The sequence below is a fragment of the Macadamia integrifolia genome, chromosome 2 (genome assembly GCF_013358625.1).
Source record: "Macadamia integrifolia cultivar HAES 741 chromosome 2, SCU_Mint_v3, whole genome shotgun sequence".
Lineage (NCBI taxonomy): Eukaryota > Viridiplantae > Streptophyta > Magnoliopsida > Proteales > Proteaceae > Macadamia > Macadamia integrifolia.
The window spans coordinates 10,131,251-10,150,666 of NC_056558.1; the positions used below are offsets into that span (position 1 = coordinate 10,131,251).

At 36.9% G+C, this 19,416-nt stretch overlaps 2 protein-coding genes across 2 annotated transcripts in view; one reads left to right on the forward strand and one right to left on the reverse strand.

Moving 5' to 3' along the window:
• Positions 1 to 2,959: 2,959 nt before the first annotated feature.
• LOC122071891 (zinc finger CCCH domain-containing protein 43-like) lies at positions 2,960 to 12,341 on the forward strand. Its single transcript, XM_042636351.1, has 7 exons — positions 2,960 to 3,655; positions 3,787 to 3,819; positions 4,215 to 4,268; positions 6,758 to 6,892; positions 7,359 to 7,634; positions 8,563 to 8,829; positions 11,982 to 12,341. The coding sequence occupies exons 1-7, from the start codon at positions 3,095 to 3,097 to the stop codon at positions 12,072 to 12,074; spliced, it is 1,419 nt and encodes a 472-aa protein (XP_042492285.1). The 5' UTR covers positions 2,960 to 3,094; the 3' UTR covers positions 12,075 to 12,341.
• Positions 12,342 to 17,016: 4,675 nt separating this feature from the next.
• LOC122060802 (protein NOI4-like) overlaps positions 17,017 to 19,416 on the reverse strand; it is a 3,110-nt gene continuing 710 nt past the window's right edge. Inside the window, exons 2-3 of the mRNA XM_042623906.1 lie at positions 17,501 to 17,692; positions 17,017 to 17,407 (exon numbers count right to left, since the gene is read on the reverse strand). Coding sequence (XP_042479840.1) covers positions 17,384 to 17,407; positions 17,501 to 17,692 — 216 coding nt within the window. The 3' untranslated portion in view covers positions 17,017 to 17,383. The remainder of the gene's footprint in view (positions 17,408 to 17,500; positions 17,693 to 19,416) is intronic.

Sequence of the window (19,416 nt, forward strand, 5' to 3'; positions counted from 1 at the left end):
AAGGGAAAGGGTTCTTGGGACCTGCAAAATGTTAGAGGTTGAGAAGATGAGATGACAAATATATGTTAAGTTAGTGAATCCAGATGTTTAATATCATGGGTTAAAGATGAAGGCTGCATTTGGTATGATTTCTTAGAATGCAACCAAACACACCCTTAAGTTTTAATGTCCAGAAATATGAGAGAATGATATCTGAACCATGGTTCGAGGTATCGGATTGAATCGTCTTTAATCGGTCGGATCCAATTGGTATCAACCCTGTCCAATCCCAATTCTTAGCCAATACCATATCCAGTCCCAAGACCAATTCTGGTATTAAACCATGATCTGAACATCCACTATGAAAAAAAATTCAGAAGAGTCTGATCAGATTTATAAGACTGATAACAAGAGACTAAACAAATTGATAATCTAAAATGAAGTAGGGTGTGGAAGGGACCGTGATGGTTGCAAGAAACTGATCCGAATTTATTAGAGAAGGAGAGGGATCTTGTCCACCTGAGATTAGCAGGAAAGTCGAGGCAGAATCTGATCCATAATAAACTAAGAATGGTTAAAAAATAGAAACCTTTAATTTTTTTTTTTATTTTTTTTTAATAAACCATAGATACCTTAGTTCTAGTTCTAGTCCTACTAGGGCTCAACTAAAGATATAGACATCAATTACTATTTTTGGACTTGACTTAACAACTGACCAACTACGTAGGTTTATAGAAGAGGTCTATAAACTAAGAATGGTTCAAAAATAGAAACTTAGTTCCACCACCAAAAGTCATCTTAATTTATAAAAAAGGAAAAAAGGTAATTTTATGTAAATAGGGTAAGAAATAAAATTGTTTATTAACGCGTGTCTAGCGCAAGGTATTTAAGTTACATAAATCACACTCAAGGAATAGAAAGCAACTAATTTGTCTTGCATGCACAAGATAGTACCCTCCAAATAAGCAAGTTGTTAATTTCCCCTTAAAATATAATGAAATGAACAATCTTTCAAATAGGTGACAAGGACACCTAAACACTTTAATGGAACCAATGTAGCCATCCCATATTTGATACTACATGCTTTTAAAATTTTTAGATTCCTGCAAACACTTTAATAGCCGTCTTTGGTATGCATTTTCAAAATAGATTTTGACCTAGAATGTAATTTGTAATCAGATTTTGTTTCTATTTTTTTTGCCTCTTGAATGGATTCTTGAACATACAATCTATTCTAAGAACGCATGCCACACCATGGGTTTAGTTCTTAGTATTGGCTTTGTCGAACCGATTGTAGATCAAAACACCATTTTTTTCATATGTGAAAAACAAAATCTATATCATAACTACTGATCCATATAAGTTAGATATTGGTATCGATCATGGATACCAAATAGGGGGTGAAGTAGGGTCGGGTTGGGTCGGGTTTCTTACAATCCTAACCCAACCGTAGGTCCTCAAAATTCAACAACCAGCCCAACCCAACCCTGTTGGGTTCATGTTCCGGCCCAACCCTGTTGAGTTCATACCAACCCAACCTACCCTTAATTGACCTTGTTAGGGCCAAGTTGGGTCGGGCTAGGCTGGGTTGGGTTGACCCTGGCTTCTACAATGGCTGGATTAACCTTGATTGACCTATTATTGCCATTCATATCCTATACATTAAAAAGTAATAGAAAAATAAAATACCAATAGGAGCCCTAAATTCTACTACAAAATTCATAGTTAAATTTCGGGCCGATTTGAGGCTTCAACACGACCCTGACCCAACCCTAACCCAGGGTTGGGGTTTTTCAACCATAACTCGTCCTCAGGGTCAAGAAACTTGGCCCAAGCCCTATTCAGGCTCAGTGTGGGTCAAGGTAGGTTCAGGTTGTCAGGACCAAACTTTCACCCCTAGATACCAATATGAATATGGCCGATTCCAACATCAATTTTTTAAACTGTTTACTTGTGTCAAGATATAGTGGGTGCAAAAAGACATCACTGCCCCATTCTGAAGATGCTATCATGTCTTTTCATTGGCTAAGGGTGCTGGTGTGTATATGAGCCGTGTAGCGTTCTCTCAGCTTGTTTTTTAGGTTGATTTACATCAACTTCCTTTGGCGTTTGCCTATATTACGTCATCCCCTTTGAAAATTCGTTTATTACATTTAAACCCAAAAAACTAACAAAGTAAGAGAGGTATTAGTTTTAGGATACAAAAAGACATAATTACACCTCCTCCTCCTCCTTCTTCTTCTTCTTCCCACCACTCTCGGGATAGGAAATAACGCAATGAAACAGCTTTCACGCTAATAATCCAATGCATCCAAGAAGCATAAATCTAGTAAGAATCCTTTTCAAGTTTGAAATGGTTTATAATTTTTCTGCGATGCAAATTGTAAAAACAAATGTTTCTAATGTTTGGGAGCCAATGAGAACCAAAACGATGAATTAGAAAAGTCTTAAAGAAACAAAATTTTGACTTCAAAACTCAGCCGGAGATGGGAGAGAACGAAAAGTGTGAATTTCATTTTTGAAGATGTAGCTGTGTCTAAATTGTGTTTTTTATTCTTTCTTTATTCTTATTCTTATTTTTGGTTAGTGGTTGAGTTACTCGATTTTGGTTTGTTTCAACATTTAATTAATTTTCCCCACCTTTTTTTGGTATTTATTTTTAGCTGGATTTCAAGTACCTTAGCTGATATTGTCTTGGTTAATGTTGATTTTTGAGTTTCATTGGGTCCGATAGTTTATTGAAGAAGAAAAAGTAGGAGAATAATTATGTTTTTTTTTGTAGTCTAAAGTTACCATTCCTCTTCCGATGTTAATTTTTTGGATTTAAATGTAATAAATGAATTTTCAGGAGATGAAGTATACCAAGGGAGGTTGATGTAATTTTCTTTTATTATCAAGCTCATGGTAACATCTTGCCCAAAAAAAAAAAAAAAAAAAGGAATGTTTTCTCATATAACCCGTGAGTTAAGAGATTCTCGCCTCACTCTCACCGTGGGCGAAGTAACGTTGATCCTGTTCTCGATCTCCGCAAGAGCTTTCTCACTTCTCTCTCTCTCTCTCTCTCTCTCTCTCTCCGGTTAATTAGGGTTCGAATTTTTGAAATGTTGAAGAAGTAATGGAGTCGGTGTTCAAAGTGAAAACCCAGGAAGAGGAGGAGTTCACAATACACATCTCATCTCCTTCTTCGCCTTCACCTCCTTCATCTCCTGCTTCTCCTTCTTCTGTGGATCCTGCTGTTACTGTTGACACTGTTGATGCTGTTGTCCCTGCTTCTGTTTATTCTACTGAGGATGTGACTGCTCCCGTAGAAATTCTAGAAGGAGAGTTTCAAACTATTGATCTAGAAGATAACAACAAAGATAATGGCGAGGAAGTTGCCGCTGTCATTCCTGATCTTGGTTATTCTTCTGAGGATGCGCTTGCTATCGTGGAAATTCTAGAAGAAGAGTTTCAAAATGTTGATTTACGAGACGATAACAAAGATAACGGCGACGAATATGATGAGCTTGAGGAGTTTATGGTCGGTAGGGATTCTCTGGTTAGGGATACAAAACCTACAAAAATTCTCTATCCCCAGAGACCAGATGCCCCCGATTGCTCCTATTACCTTCGGACCGGAAGTTGTCGATATGGAGCGAATTGCAGGTACAATCATCCTGCTAGGACGGAAAACCAGGTACTTCTTTTTATTTCGACCCGTTTGCTGATTAGCTTGTAGATTGAGCGTGCTTTAATGCTTGTAGTGGTTTATTCTTCAACGTATTTCTTAGTGATCCTGTAGTGATGGACGACCACTCTTTTGTGCAGGGACGAAGATCGGCTTCGCCGGAATCTAGGCAGGTTAGCTTTTGTTGGCCCTAATCCCCCTCAAAACTCTCTCGCTCTTCCTGCAACCCTCTTGATCTAGGACCAGGACCGTGTGCGTACACCTTATTCATGTAGTATTAGGGCGGTTTTGATGGAGTGGGAATAGCCAGTTATGTCGTTTCTGATATATTAGCTTCTGGTTTGTCCTGCACTCATGATTACCTCAAGAAGCTGGCTTTTACTGGAAGTTGACAAACAAAATTTTTTCCTTCTTTGGGCATTCTTTCATTCATTTTTGTCATTGGTTGATTTACTTTGACTGGGCAGTTTTCTGTCATGAACTTTGATTACATTGGCGCTTTGATTCAACTGCAAAGATTGAACTCGTTTTCTCTTATTTTGATGTCCATGGTTTTATTCATGTAAAGGGTTTTAAGGAGAAGGAAGACCTTTCCGAGATAATGGGGCAGCAAGAGTGCAAGGTAATTATTTAACTACTTTGCTTGGTTGTTTTTAGTTTCTGTTCATAAGAAACATTTCTTTCTTTGAGTGCTGTGAGTTGCAAGTTCCCTGAAAATTTTAATGAATTTATTCTAAATGATCTTTTTTACTTCATGGCTTCTAGTCTTTTATTTGGGTTGGGTCCAATCCTCTTTGTTTAAATCTCAGGAATTTCCCTTTTTTTCTACTTAATTCTACTCCTGCGACCAATATTCTATCAGGCACCACGTCTTTATCTAAGAGGTTGGAGTTTGTATTCCACTGGATCAACTTTTCATTTTGGAATCCAAAGTGTAAACAGACTTTAGTACAAGATACATGTGATAGCTGGACCTTTCATTTCACTTAAAAAACTCATATTGGCATGCAACACAATGGCTGTAGGATATGCATCCAATCCACAAAACCCTTATTAGTGTTTTTGATTATTTATATGGTAGATTGGGCATTTTCCCATCATTTGGAACATTTTTTTTCCAGTGTTTTGAATCTGTATTCTCTGCTGTTGTTACTTGTCTTTTTTCTTCTTGTTCATATTTTTAATGGGTCGAAGCTGGTATTTTCATAAAAATTCAAGACAACATAATTGATTTATTGAAGAGAAATCAACTTGTCTTAATTAGAAGCGAGATAAATTCTCTCTCCCTAATCTGCGTGATGTGTTAGGCCTATTGATGCTAAGTCTGATTGGGTTTGGGTTTCATTTGTTTGGACATATTTTTCTTCACCCATTCTCAATCTATGGTCATCTTAGCACTATCAACCCTATCCGATTCCTCTCATTCCTGTTGATTGTAATAAACTGAAGTTTACCCTTTATATTCCTAAATATTTCAGGCTCCAGATTTTTCACCCCAAGCCTTGAGATTATAAGATTTATGAAGCCTTGCTGCATCTAATCATCTTCTAGGATTCATGTCACCTGAATCTTTCTATTCCATTTAGGAGGTTGATGCAGGAGCAGTTCTTTGAACCGAGCTTAACCCATAATACCCATTTGAGAACCCGGACGAAGAACTGGATCCAAGTTTCGTAGTTGTGCAATAAAGTGTCTAGGATTTATTTTTGGGAATAAATTTATAATCTTTATCTTGTTTGGGTAGATTATGTAGGATATTGGCTTTACCAATTTGAGTTTATTTTAGTTTCTTAGTTTATGAGTTACTATCTTTCAGAAGTTTATTTTATTATTAATATGATTGTAAGTTGTAAAACAATTCATTGGGCATATTTGGAAGTGTTAGAAGTCTATTGAGAGAAAGGAGGAGTCTAGGCAAGTCGCAGACTCCTCCCTTAGGTTTTCCTAATCCTATTAGGACTGTCTTAGTCCTATTAGGACTGAATATAATTAGAAGTTAGCAATTAGTATTAGTTTCCTTTTTTCTATTATTTCCTATTCTTTCCTATTCTTTGTAGGACTTGTAATAGATATCTTTCCTATTCCTAGTAGGACTTGTAATAGCTATTCTATTTAATAAATGAAGGAGGGTAGCCCCAATATAATTGATTAGGAATCCCTTTGCTCAATAATCGCGTGTCTCTCTCTCTCTCTCTCTCTCTATCACTCTCTTTTTCTTCTATTCTCTTTACGTGGTATCAAAGCTTAACAAGTTGTTGGTTTGAGAGTCGTTCAAAGGTATCATGCTATTGGTAAAGCTCTAGTCCTTAGAAAAATAAGAACTAGGGTTTCAATGAAGGTTTGATGTAAAGCATACCTGATTTTGTTGTGTCTTCTACTTCTGAGTTGTCTTGGATCAATTGTTGCTGGAGAATCAATTTGCTGCTATTGCATGGTATCTCGTGTCTAAAGTTGGTTTCGTCTGACCTGGTTTCGTTTAACCCATTAATTTCTAGAACTGCCCCTTTCTTCTCATCTTATTCTATTTAGTCCTTGGTGACCTTTTGATTCCAAGTCAGCCCATGACAAATAAATACAATCCCTTGTTATGTCCTCGCCCTTTATCTACCAATTCAACCTATAGAAATTCTGGTTATTACAAGACTGCCATTGCCTTTCTATTTTTTGGACTTATGTTTATTGGGTGAGCCCATAAGTGAACCGAATAGGGTTTTAGACCCCGGATCTGCACCAGGGATGCATGTCCATATAGTGTGGCATGAAAATAACTCCATCTTGGATGACGTTTTATACATCAGATTGGGTTTCCTACTATGTGCGTGCATGTGCCAGCAGGAAGGCCAGAGGGAAGTATGTGTGTTGGTAGCTGGGATCGAGTTTGACTGATGGCAATGCTTTGGCATAAGTCATTTTATTGTTTCTCATTACTGCTTGTCTATGTGGGTCTTTTTTGTCCTCAAATAGGAATAACTTAGAAGGATTTTTCTGATATGACATTGTATGCTTTTTATGTAAGTTGCTACTAATCTTTCCTTGCATATAATGCTTGTTTATAAATGTTATATCAATAATGGATATTCCTCTATTTATGGTATGTTATTGATGTTGCAGTATTACTTGCGGTCTGGAGGGTGTAAGTTCGGAAAAGCTTGTAGATACAATCATTCACGGGAAAAACCTGTCGTACCACTACCACCACCTGCACCTCCACATGATTTTAACTTTCTTGGCTTGCCAATTAGACTGGTAAATTACCCAGTTCCTTTTCTTGTTCCACCTAACTATTGAGGCTAACATTTCATATGGCTCCGTCTGGTTGCAAATAAATGGAAGAGAAGGGAAGCAAATTAAGTTTTTAAAAGAAAAGTGGAAGTTTTTTTTAATTAAGATTGTGCAACCTGCCTAAAACTCTTACCCTACTTGTTAGTTATACTTTTCAAATGTAATATTTATTTTTCATTCAAATCAAAGGGATTTGATTGCAAAATTAAGTCAAATTTAGCAACCATATTTGGAATGTTTTGGAGTTAGTTACACAATCACATTAGTTAATGATTACAAAAATTGCCACTTTAGTATTGATTTGATTTTACTTCCCTTGCCTTTATTTCCCTTGCAACCAGATGGAGCCTAGATTTATAGCATCTATTTATTCAGCTCTATTTGAGTAAGTATACTGAAGTTTTGTGGTAATGTTCTCTCTCTATCAAAGGGGGAAAGAGAGTGCCCGTACTATATGCGTACTGGTTCCTGCAAGTATGGATCCAACTGCAGGTTTCATCATCCTGATCCTACTGCTGTTGGAGGAGGCGATATTCCTTCTGGTTCTGTCTCATTACATCCGTCAGGTGGATCACAACCGGTTTCAGCATCTTGGTCTTCTCCACCGAATGAGACTGTTCCTTACCTAGATCCTGCCAATTCTTATGTACCAATGATGCTTCCGCCTCAAGGGGTGCATCCAAATCCTAAGTGGAATGGTTATCAGGTAAATGTTACCATGATCACCTTGCTCTCTTCAACATAAACTGTACCCTGATGGCCTGATACCCTTGGGCGAAGTTATTTAATTCAATGCTTCTTCCTTGTTTTTTAATGGGTGAGAATTTATTGGTACGAGAAACAAAAAAAATTATAAGAGGCAAAGCCTCAGCTAGTTTACAACATCATCAAATAAAACCACCTTTTCAAAGCAATATATGAGAGATACACCTCAAGAAGGGATATTCTCCCTTATAGAGCAGCTTAGATTGAACATCAACCTGCTGTGAAGCTTTCTATGTTCTCAAATGCTCTGTTTTTGTTGTTCTCTTTGAAACCAAAATGTTGTTCCATTTTTGATAATGTTGAAGTATCTAATGAAGTTACTCAGTTCCAGTATCTTGATTAGCCTTTTGCACTAGTCTTATAGCCTGTTAAGTTTAGAAATATCATTTAAGCTCCTCTGTTTGTTTGTTTGCTCAGAAATTCAGTATTTTGTTTCGAGATGTCATGGATGGCTTCTATATTGGATGGGTTGTTATCTTTGCCAGCTCCAGGTGGAAGCATTATTAGCACCATCAATTTAAAACTAAGAATCTCTTTGGCTGATCATATTCATTACAAACCTTTCTGCTAATTGAATGCAGTACTGTGGGTTTTCTATTTCTATTTTCTCGTTGGTTACAGATTTTTTGTATGCATTGATCATTGAATATGACAAGTTTTCCCAACTAGATTATATATATATATATATATATTTGCTTTCTCTAATTATAGTAAATAATTTTCTTTTAACTTATAAGAGCATTTAATCTTTGTTTTTATTTTTAACATAGTATTTTGCCTAATATTTCCCAATTAAATTCCTTTGAAATGTTATCTGCTGTGCTAGTTTCTTGTCTTACCATATATAATTTGTTTTCCTCTTTTTTTAGGCTCCAGCATACTCTCCAGAAAGAAGCGTACACCCACCTCTGGCTTTAGTTCCGAACAATCCGACAAACAGAACAGACATCTCTAGGCATAATCAACAACACATGTTGGATGAATTCCCGGAGAGACCTGGCCAACCGGAGTGTAGTTACTTCATGAAAACTGGGGACTGTAAATATAGGTCGGCGTGTAAGTATAACCATCCAAAGAACCGGGTCCCAAAATTGTCAGCATGCACACTCAGTCCCATGGGCCTGCCTTTAAGACCTGTGAGTTGTTTTTTGATTTTTCCTTTTAGTTTGATTGCTTCTCCAGAATGTTACATTATTGTCATTAGTAACAACATCAAGTTCATATATTTTCTTAAATTATATCCTCTTAAAACCTTTTCATTGTTGCATCCTTTTTTTCCCCCTGGGTGTGGAGTGCTTCAAATTAAAAAGTGTAATAATTCCTTGAGATGGGAAGATGAGAGTAGTCCTGCATATGGATGTGGTGGAGTTGTTGGGAAATCAGGGAACTCAATTCCTTGTGTCCTGACTAATTATTAGCAATAAACAAATCACAAATGTACATTATGGAGTCAACCTTTTTATTTCAGACCACGATTCTAGTCACAGAACTATAACATTGGCAAACATGGGTGGGTCCATGTGATAGAGGACCTCACACCCATCTCATTGGGCAAATTGTGGCTCAAAACAAGTAGGGAAAGTGTGTTAAAATTGTGTTCAAAGTAATAGTGACACTACAGAAATGCCACTAGATTCTTTCATACTGATTCGATGTTCTTGTCATAAGTGAAACGTTTTAACCCTTTTCCATGCTTGCTGTGGGCTGAAATTTGATGAGTGAGGTGGGCATAGAGCCATCACTTATGTGGAACCAATTGCATGCATAAAAAATATGCCACATGGTAAGGGAATGTAATCTTGTGAGCATATCACAAAGATTTGTAACCGAAATTGATGAACACTAACCTGTAGAGAGATTAATGGACTACAAAATTGTAGGACGGAATCACAGTGAACAGTAAGTTAAACAGAACAGAATATGAGAAATTGAATAATTTAATGACCAGCAACCAGGTGTGGTTGGAAACTAGGTCGAATGGGTTGAGGTTCCTGGTGGTTATATGCTCAAAAATGGGACTTATACAATGGACTGATCTGCAGAAAACTATTTGAACAGAATTAGAAAGTAAGGGACAAAAATAGAAGGCGCGAGGAGAACTCAAATAACTCTAGATCCAGAATTCAGATGGGGTCCGAAGTCAAGTCGAGGGGAGGTCCTATATGGTTGATTGAATGCCTCAAATCTCAAGTTGATCCAATGGGGGGATTGGAAGACTAACAGTGAGAGAAAATAGAAGGTTTGGAAAACAGAAATAGAAAGTAAAGACAAACTCTTGCAGATTTTAATCTAGCCATCTGATAGTCATCAAAGTTGGATTGAATGGAGCAAATAAGGGAGGAATAGCGTATAAAGAACTCTTAACTCTTAACTCAATCTAAGGGTCTGATCTTCAGAAATCAGGATGGAGAATCGGTAATGCAGGAGTAGATTACAAGAAAGAACCCCAGCAGTTTATAACCCCAAACAATACAAATAGGACCAGGAAACAAATAAATAAGACCATCAAATAAACCTCCAAGGATACAATATCCATACAGGAGCAAAACCAACTCAAAACCCAACCCGATAGAAGAGAGAAAGACTTGCTATAGAGCTGGAGAGAGAGAGGTGCGGGCAGGTCTGTGGGAGTCCGATTGAGCTGCACTCTTGGGCGTAGATAGTCCCTAGGGACGCCAAAGTTGAGAGGATTTCGAAGGCTGGCTGTGAAGTTACGAGCTTTATTGATTTTCTGACCCAGGAGAGAGAAAACTTCAAGATTCTTCAGAATAGCTATTGGACAGATCTGGACAGCTCTAAGAAGAGGACCGAGTGGTCTAATAGCAGCCTATAACACACCCTTAAAATGGTTTACAGATCAGAGGTCAGAGGAGGGAGATATGGAGATCGATCTCTCTCCTAAAATCTTCACTGATGCTGGTCGGTTTTGGACTGTAATAGCTTCTAACAGAATCTGAATTGTACCTCTTGAATGTTACAACAAATAAAATAGAAAAAGAAGAATAGAACAGATGGGGGGGTTGAGAAGGGTGAAAGAGAATAAAGGAAGTGGCTATTTTAGCTTGGGCTTCTCACCCACAACTATCTCAGCTGTTCTAAGCATTTAGTTGCATACTTTCTTTCATACAAATCTGAAATTGAGTATATAGGCTCCTCTATTTATAGAGGGGCATAATATACAACTAGGAACTAGTTCCCAAATAGGACTAGACATTCCTAGTACAACTAGGATTTTAAATAGTACTAGGACTAGGCTTTATAACTTCAACATGGAGTAGGATTAACTAACTAATAGTCCATATAGGACTTTACGACCAACCAATGGCCTAATGGGCCTTTATTGAATTAAATAACAACTAATTAAACTAATGAATTAAATCCCCTTTTCCTACATTCTACCCATATTTTAGGCCCATTAAAGTGGTCTATTTCAAAGAAAACCCATGCGATCAAAGGCCTAACACATACATAACACAACCCAAGACTTATTTGCAAAAAAATAAGCCCAAGTGACTTATCTACATCAAATATGAATGGTGGTCAAGGCATCGCTTAGGCAACGAGGAAGGCCTCGATACCCAAGGCGACTAGTTGCCTTTTGTATGGCATCCAAACCCTGAAGATGAGGAACATTACTTGTAATATGGAAAAGGATCTAGAATATGGCACTATCCTTTGGGGCTTTTGCCTTTTATAGGCATCATGATGGCTGGCCATTGCTTTCATGCCGTGACCACTCGGGTGACATGTACTTAACTATAGATTATGTTTGTGATATAATGGATCTATGTAAAGTTTTTTAATTATGTTTAGAAAACAGAGTTCTGCCATGTTTATATCCAGAATGGCATAACCCCTTTCTCATGCCTGTTTAACCGTCACGAGAGAGGAGTTGATTTGAATTTGACAGATTGAGAATTTGTGTATTATATTTCAATTGTCAGGCATTCAAATTTATTTATTTATTTTTTTAAAATTATTATTCTTAATATATTTTGTTTTATTTTGTACATTTAAGAAGTGAAAATTAGCATAAAAATAGATGAGTTTGCAAACTGGTCCCCTTTTCCTATTATCACTTTACTTTTTGCCTTTTAATGAGTTTGTGATGTCTTCCAAGAAATTTGTGGACTTTCTGTTTGGGCATTTGGCAATTTTCAGCCCAGGTGGTCTTATAGGTTGAATCCTGTGTCCCGTGATACTTTGAACTTTTCTTCCTCGTCATCTTCGTCTTCTCTCAATTGGTGCTTTGTTTTACCATTTTTGATATTTTGCTTGTGCCTTCCAGGATCAGAGCATATGTACGCACTATCATCGATATGGCATATGCAAGTTTGGTGCTGCCTGTAAATTTGACCATCCAGTAAATTATGCTTTTTAAGCTACTTCAGGTGCTTCTGCGCTAGGTCTAGCTCCCTATCTCTTAGCAACCTTGCAACCCTGCAACCCTGGAAGGGATTAGAGTGGCAGGATGTGGAAATTAGAGGCTCTGATCCAGCAATCTGGTAATAAATTTAATAGTCTTTTTTTTCGTGAAAGGTAATAAATTTATTTGTCATGTAAACTGTAAGGAACCAAAGGAAAGACAAAAGGATTGAGAGTTGTAGAATTGTCTTTACTTTAATTATTTGTTTATTGTTGCTGGACATCCTACCTTTTCTTTTAAATTTTGGAAATTTGAGTCTCCTTAAAGCTGTTAGGAAAGGATTATATACATCCTTGCCCCCCATATCTGATTTTACACATGCTGCTCAACACTGCTCTGTTTCTAAATTTCTGTTTTAGCTTACCCTGACATTGTTTATGGATGGGAGAAATTTGTGTGCAGTGAGGACCTAATCTTCTCTGGGGTGAGAAGGTTTTGCATCAAGGGAAACCCTCTTCCCTATACCCTTCCCAAAAAATAAAAAAAAACAAAAAGCCCTCATAAATATAAAATATGGAATCACAACCTAAGAATGGCTATGTTATGTTCAAGTCACTCTTATCCAAAAGGGTGAAGGAAAATCTAATCTTCTGTCATTCCATGTCACACCGCCACTCGCCCAAAGATGTGGAAAAAAGTCACTATCGTGAAATTGTTTCTTGTTTAAAACTCTGCCCCTCTTCCCCTCTTCCCTCAAATAACGGAAGTCTCCGGAAGGAGTGTAGAGGATATGGAGTCATTAGGGGAAAATGGGGAACTTGAGGGAGTAGAATTAACAGTTGTGAAATTAGTCCATTTAAAGGTTCTAATTTTATTTTTTATTGATTAATAAACATAATTTAATTTGGATTTTTTGAGGTTTTTTTGTGTACAAAAATTTATCTTATTTTTGTCTTATTATATTTTGTTTTTGTTTCACCCCCCTCCCCTCCCCTCCCCCCCCCTCCCATTTTCTTGCATTCGAAGCATACGCTTATATACTCATACTCCTAATTAGTAAAATTGTATTTAAAATGGCTTTCTCATTTTTTTATCATTTAAAACACGTTCTTTCGGATGTTTCGTAAAGAAATGAAGAATAACGGCAAATGCTAAGCATTACTGTGTTAAACACGTTTTTTTTTAGACGTTTTTTAAGATTTTAGACTTGTTGAACATAATAGTTAACTAAAATATCTTTTTAATCCGAACTGATTGACCTGATTTTTTTGTCAACATGAAGTTGAAGGTCTAAATTTCTCATGATATCACCTTCAACTAAAAATCAATGCGCGGACCCCAAAATTAAGCTACAAAATGATTCATTTATTTGAAAAGTGTTTCTAAAGTGATGACTCCCAATTCCAGTTGAACATGCATCATTTGAAAGTGTGTAGTTGACAACAATGAAAAACATCATAGCCAATCCTCATTGATAAATAAGATTTTGGATATTTTTTCTTTTGTTATGATGTATGAATTTAAAATTGGTGTTAGATGATTTTCAATGATTTTTTAGAACTTATAATGAGTCAGGGAATATATATGCATTAATGTTGAATGTTATAATTTTTTGAATATTTGATGGATGCATTTATCAAATAATTCCTTAATTAATATGAGTATGCTGGTGTTTTTTCAGTTTTTATTTTTCTTCTTAATCTACATGTTTAGAACCCACACACCATTTATTCTTTTTACCGTTCTCTAGTTTTTAGACCCTTTGTATGACAGTAATGTTTGGAAGTTTTCCCGTTTAAAACTTGTACTGTTTGTTTCTGTTTTTTTTGTTGTTCCCCTTTTTGCTAACTTTGGTCTTACTCATCAAGTTAATCAGATGAGTCATTGGTGGGCACTCTTTCAAAAATTGGAATGAGATCAGGTTTTCTTTTTATTTTTTAATGAAAAGACAATAAACTTGTTTAAAAATAAATGTAGCCGACTACATCAATGTCTGGATTACTGATGTGTGGGTGAAATTGTTTGTTCATAAGTATATAGGCTATGTTACGCATAAGTAGGACCACTTCATTTATAGGCTTGAGCCAAAAAGAAGTATACAAAAAAAAAATATGAACATCCAACCGTGACTACGCTCCAAGGTCACGATGTGGTATTACTTGCAGAAAGTAAGAGATCTAGCTCCTCCGAATCACTCCATATTTCTCCTATGCTTCACCCATCACTCTGTGCTTGTTTTATCTCAAAAAGAAGGCCCCATGCGCTTCAATAATTTTTTCTGTCATCATGTAATCGGCAAATAATGAGACCTACTTTCCGTTGTTGATTATACAAGTGACTTAACCAGAAATATTATTGATATAGTTGGTTACACCCGCACAAACAAGTATTTGTTGTAACAAAATTGGAAAGCATGGTGTAACAGAGGTAGTAAGTTGGAAGGAGATCAACTATTGTAGGATAGGTTGACAGTAGTGATCGGTCCATTGCTTCATAAGGTGAATAGAAAAATGGATTTTATTTCTATGTGACCATAAAAAGTAGTATGTTAGGATAAAAATATTAAAGAAATTATTCAGATCGTTGTCAAGTATTGTCGTAGAATTAAAGAAGTACATAACAAGACTCTTGAAAGAAGAGGCAGATAAAATTTCAGTTCTTGGACCCAATGGGTCAGCCACCCAGATTCTCTTGGAAAATTCACGGGAGAGGAAAGCCTGCCAGATGGACTCATGTTGATTATGGCAGAGCCCACATGTTGGATCTACACCCATACCCAATGTGTCTTTGGTGGGGATTCCTCCAAGAGCTATTCTCCAGAAAAAGATCTTCAATTTTGGGTGCATATTGAAGTTTCAAAAGAAATGCCATTAGTATGATAGTATGAGCATAGAGATAAGAAAATACACTTGTTTAAGCATTCAATTGGATTAGTAATTAAACCAGACTTAATAACTTTAGCAGCCATCTTGGAAGCTAGAGCCCATTTTTTTTTTTAGAGGTGACACCAACATTTATCAGTGTGAAAAAATTGGAATTTGCAGAATATGACTTGTTAGTGATGAGGAGAACATCGAGAAAAGCAGACTAGCATTCCAAGAATTTCCCATAAAAAAAGTTACCGATCCTGACTCTAGACATTTTGGGTTGGCCAATTCTAGGGCTTTTGGGATCGAATTAGTCATTTCCATATTGAGAGCCGATTCTATGGTTGTTGGAATCAATTGCTGGTCGATTCTGATTTGATTCATACTGGAACCCGGGGGGGGGTTGTTAATATCCTTCTGGTGGGTGGTGAGGAAATAGAAAGCTGAAAACTACCATGTAGCTCTACACTAGCCGTTTACAGAAAAATGCATTGTCATATGGCAATATAGGTTTGAATCTTCAGGTTCTGTTAGAAGATTAGCTTCAAAACATTTAAGTACATTTTAGGTAAAAGCTGAACATCTGCTACATGGTGCATGCTAGAAGCCTTAAAGCCAGCGTGACACCTGCAACTAAATGTAGTAAGGAATGAAATGATCGTCCCACCCCTCGTAAAAGGGAAAGTCCCGCACCTCTTGATGTTTCTATTAATACGTCTATTGATTTCTGCGATGGTGCAGGTGCCCCACTGCCTTGTAGGGAACTGTTCCCATTTTATTTATAATGACCCAAATCTCTCTTATTTGAAAAGTAATATAAAATTAGAAAAATGTTGGGTATGCCACCTGCAGGCTACTAGGTGCTGAGTCTCTCTCTCTCACTTTGAAATAATCCCTTATGTTTCTTGTATAATGCCCCATCGTTTTGCCTGCTATCATGCAGCACTTGGGTGGCATACCTATTTCTCTTTCAAAACTAATACTACTAAAGATAAAAGGAAAAAGACTAGGCACTCAACTAAAGTGCATAACATGTGCCATCCTCTCCTCCCTCTTTGAAAAAAGATTCCTTCGCCGGCTTATGTCCAGCCCTATGATTAATGCATACGGCTAACTTAACGAAAGCTGACAAGCATTGCCCAACCCTCCCCCAAAAATATAATTATAGAATGAAAAAATTGTCCAAGAGCTGGCAGTTAGGTTATGCTCGCACAGAGGATGAAAAGTCCATCCTGTCTGTCATACAGGTACTGCCAAATGTCCATAAAAATGAAACAAAGTTTGCCATAGTTCACAACAAAGGATTGTTAGTAGCAACAGTTCCACTTGGATTCTTAACTAAATACCACTCTTGCCTTGGGTTAGTCCTTCATCCATCCCAATCGTTGAATCTTCAGTCACTCACTGCCTCACTGCCTCCTGTAGAGGATTTTTTTACCCCTTCCACCCATGATTTTAGAAATCAGTATGAGATTGACAATATCAGCTCTAACCTGTGACCGATATCAAATACCTGACTGATAGGGATCGGCTGAAATGGTATGGATATATGAAAAGAAATGATATTTTGATATAGAATTATGATGATACGATCCGATACATATTGGTATCAGTATCGGCAGTGACTGATACTGTGACCTAAATCCGTGACTTCCACCACAACTGCAACGTGTGTACCAGAGTTCACCCCAAGCTTCATTTACTGCACTGGCACGGGTACCAGACTCCCATAAGCTATGATATGTAATATCATGAAACCCATCAAAACGAATATGGCCATAGTTGCCGTGGCTATTTTTTCAGGTTATGTTGGAGTGCTAGAGCTTGCAGAAGCGATTAAGATGGCATTACTTGGGTAGTAACTCTGAACCAAGAAAATCAATAGCCAACAACTCATTGGTGGTACCTGCTTTGATCCGAGAGAAGTTAACCTTCGTTTAGGTGCTCAGTCAAGTTTATAAAGTTTGAAGGGGAACCAACTGGAAAGTTGTTCCACCCTAACATAGGAGAACAACAAGAGCATTTGGATATGGCCAAAGCTTGGACATGATCCCTGACCATGCAACGCCCTGTATTTTCTATTATCCACATTTTTAGCTAGAAATCATAGTATACATTTATAAATAATATTACTGTTCAGAACAAATGAACAAACAAACTCAAAATCATTGACATAATTCAAAACAAAAACAAAGAGCAAGAAATTTTTTATGTTTTTATACCCATTACTTTTCTTCCATTCCTCCTAGGGTACATAAATATAAGAAGCTTTGGGGAACATAAAAGGAGATGAACAAGAAATCAGAAAAAATGAACAAACACTGCAGGTAAAAGAGTAAATAACCACCATACATTCCCCACTTCATCAGTCTGCCGGGGGAGGGATCAGGAAAAACACAATACTATACCACAACGCCCATGTTCACGGGTCTCAGGGCTCCAAAAAGCAGTGCAGGTTCAACCACAGCATAACCATTTTCTCTGCCAAATACAATGAAGGAATAGGGGAGATTCATTAGGTAGAGATAAAGCGATGATATGTCTATCTTAACTAAACACATGCCATAATCATACCTTTGTGGCATACTGATAACTCTCATTTCGTTTGTATGCATCATCATTTCTTCCAGGTGACATTCCACCTGCAGCATTGTTGGTCTTCTTCTCATCTCTAGCCTTATTAAATATGACTGTAAACCCTTCGGCTGATGCAGGATTGTTTACATCCCACTCACCGAATTTGGGTAATGGCCGACCCTTATCCTGCTGCAAATAGAAAAGTCAGCTATAAGTTGAAGAACCCCTCATCTTAATAAATATTAATTCTCATATGAAACAGCATATGTTAGAAATTTCGTGTTACTTCTTTCTATTGCCAAATGGCAAGTGAGATGAGCTCAGCTCAATAATTTTTGATACTTCTTGTCATAGCCTGTTCATGGTACGACAACCTAAACAGCACATTAACGTTAAAAGGATCCAGCTCTGGTTTTTCCAGTTATCAGCCGGTTCTATAAAAAGCAGGAATCTAGGAAGAAAAAACATGAGTGGTTCAGTTGAATCAGGTTTGTCCTGTACTTATGAATCATCTTCTCTTCTTCTTCCCCCTTCCATCTCCTCACACTTCTTTCTTTTCTAATCACCTTTTTCTTATCCTTTTGAGAAAAGGGATTATTTTGTTCAATGAAGAGCGCACCCTCTCAATAAAGTTCTATCCGAAATACCTTCCATGAAGGTATGATTTATTTGTCAATGACATTTACAAAGAATCACTCCTAAGCCCCAACAATTCTAGGTTGGCTACACAAATCTTCTTCACCCATATTAGTAAAAAATATCTTTGTTAATTCATAATAAATTGTCTACCTTCTTATCACTTCAACCCAATCTGTCAGTGGCTTGCTTTGCTCTTTTGACACCTTCAAATTGCACCAAAGAACTCCTAACTAGTTGTCACTATGTTACTATGACAGCAATTATCACCCTATTTTGTTCTGTCAAGTTGTGCTACTTATCCATTTTAACATTCCCATCAGAAGCACATCAATAATATTTCTCTGTTGTTCCTCGGTTGTGCAACATTCAGCTTAACAAACATGGTTGGCTCATATCTGTTTTATAAAATTCTAGCTTCAGTTTAGGAGCATGTCTTTCTCACACACCCAAAAAAAAAAAAAAAAACTCTCTACTTCTTCCACCCTAATCTAATTTGCAACACCCAATTCAATCTCTCCCTCTCCATATAGCTGACTTTATCAAGATGACAAAAATGATCATCAATATATTACTCCTCAAAGAAAACTGTTCTACACAAGGCTATCCTAGACGTGGAAATTCAACAAAAAAGTTTTCTCCTTCAAAAAGCACTCAGTTAGCTTATAAAACAACCACATAAATAAAAGCAACACAAGGAAGCAAACATATTCGGTTCAAAAAGTTCCAACAATTGAGCCGAATCAGTGTTTAGTGCACACTTCTTGCTTCCCTGTTAATGATACACAAAACAAAATTCGTGATCAAGGAGCAACATAAAAGCTAAGTAGCACCATTCCTGTACGAAGTTGATCTGGCAAATTTATCTTATAAAACATGATATGGTACCCAGGGACAGGAACAGTGTTAATATGTTACAATCCTCTGCCACATGAGCATTAATGATGGAAAATAAAATTCTCAACATCTAATGTATGGATTAATGAAGTGTTCCAAAGCCTTGAATTCCAGGATGGTAAAAGGGAGCAAATTTTATTCTCTCCAAAAATGATCCTACTCTACTCTCTCCACCAATGTATACTATATTCTAATGGGGTCGATCATCTTATTCATGGTCAATAGAGCACAAATAGCTGCTTTCAAAATATGCTAAAGCTATTCCTCTCAATAGGAACAAAAAATGCTAAAGCTATTCCTCTCAATAGGAACAAAAAACCCCAATGCAATTGCTATTTTTTGGTTTTGTTCATCAATCATCCAATACCTCCCCCACACCC

What these genes read in the sequence shown, in the direction of transcription:
- LOC122071891 (XM_042636351.1), top strand. Translation starts at nt 3,095, where the DNA reads ATGGAGTCGGTGTTCAAAGTGAAAACCCAGGAAGAGGAGGAGTTCACA. An exon ending in CTGCTAGGACGGAAAACCAG is followed by an intron (nt 3,656 to 3,786) that starts GTACTTCTTTTT and finishes TCTTTTGTGCAG; the next exon opens with GGACGAAGATCGGCTTCGCC. An exon ending in CTTCGCCGGAATCTAGGCAG is followed by an intron (nt 3,820 to 4,214) that starts GTTAGCTTTTGT and finishes ATTCATGTAAAG; the next exon opens with GGTTTTAAGGAGAAGGAAGA.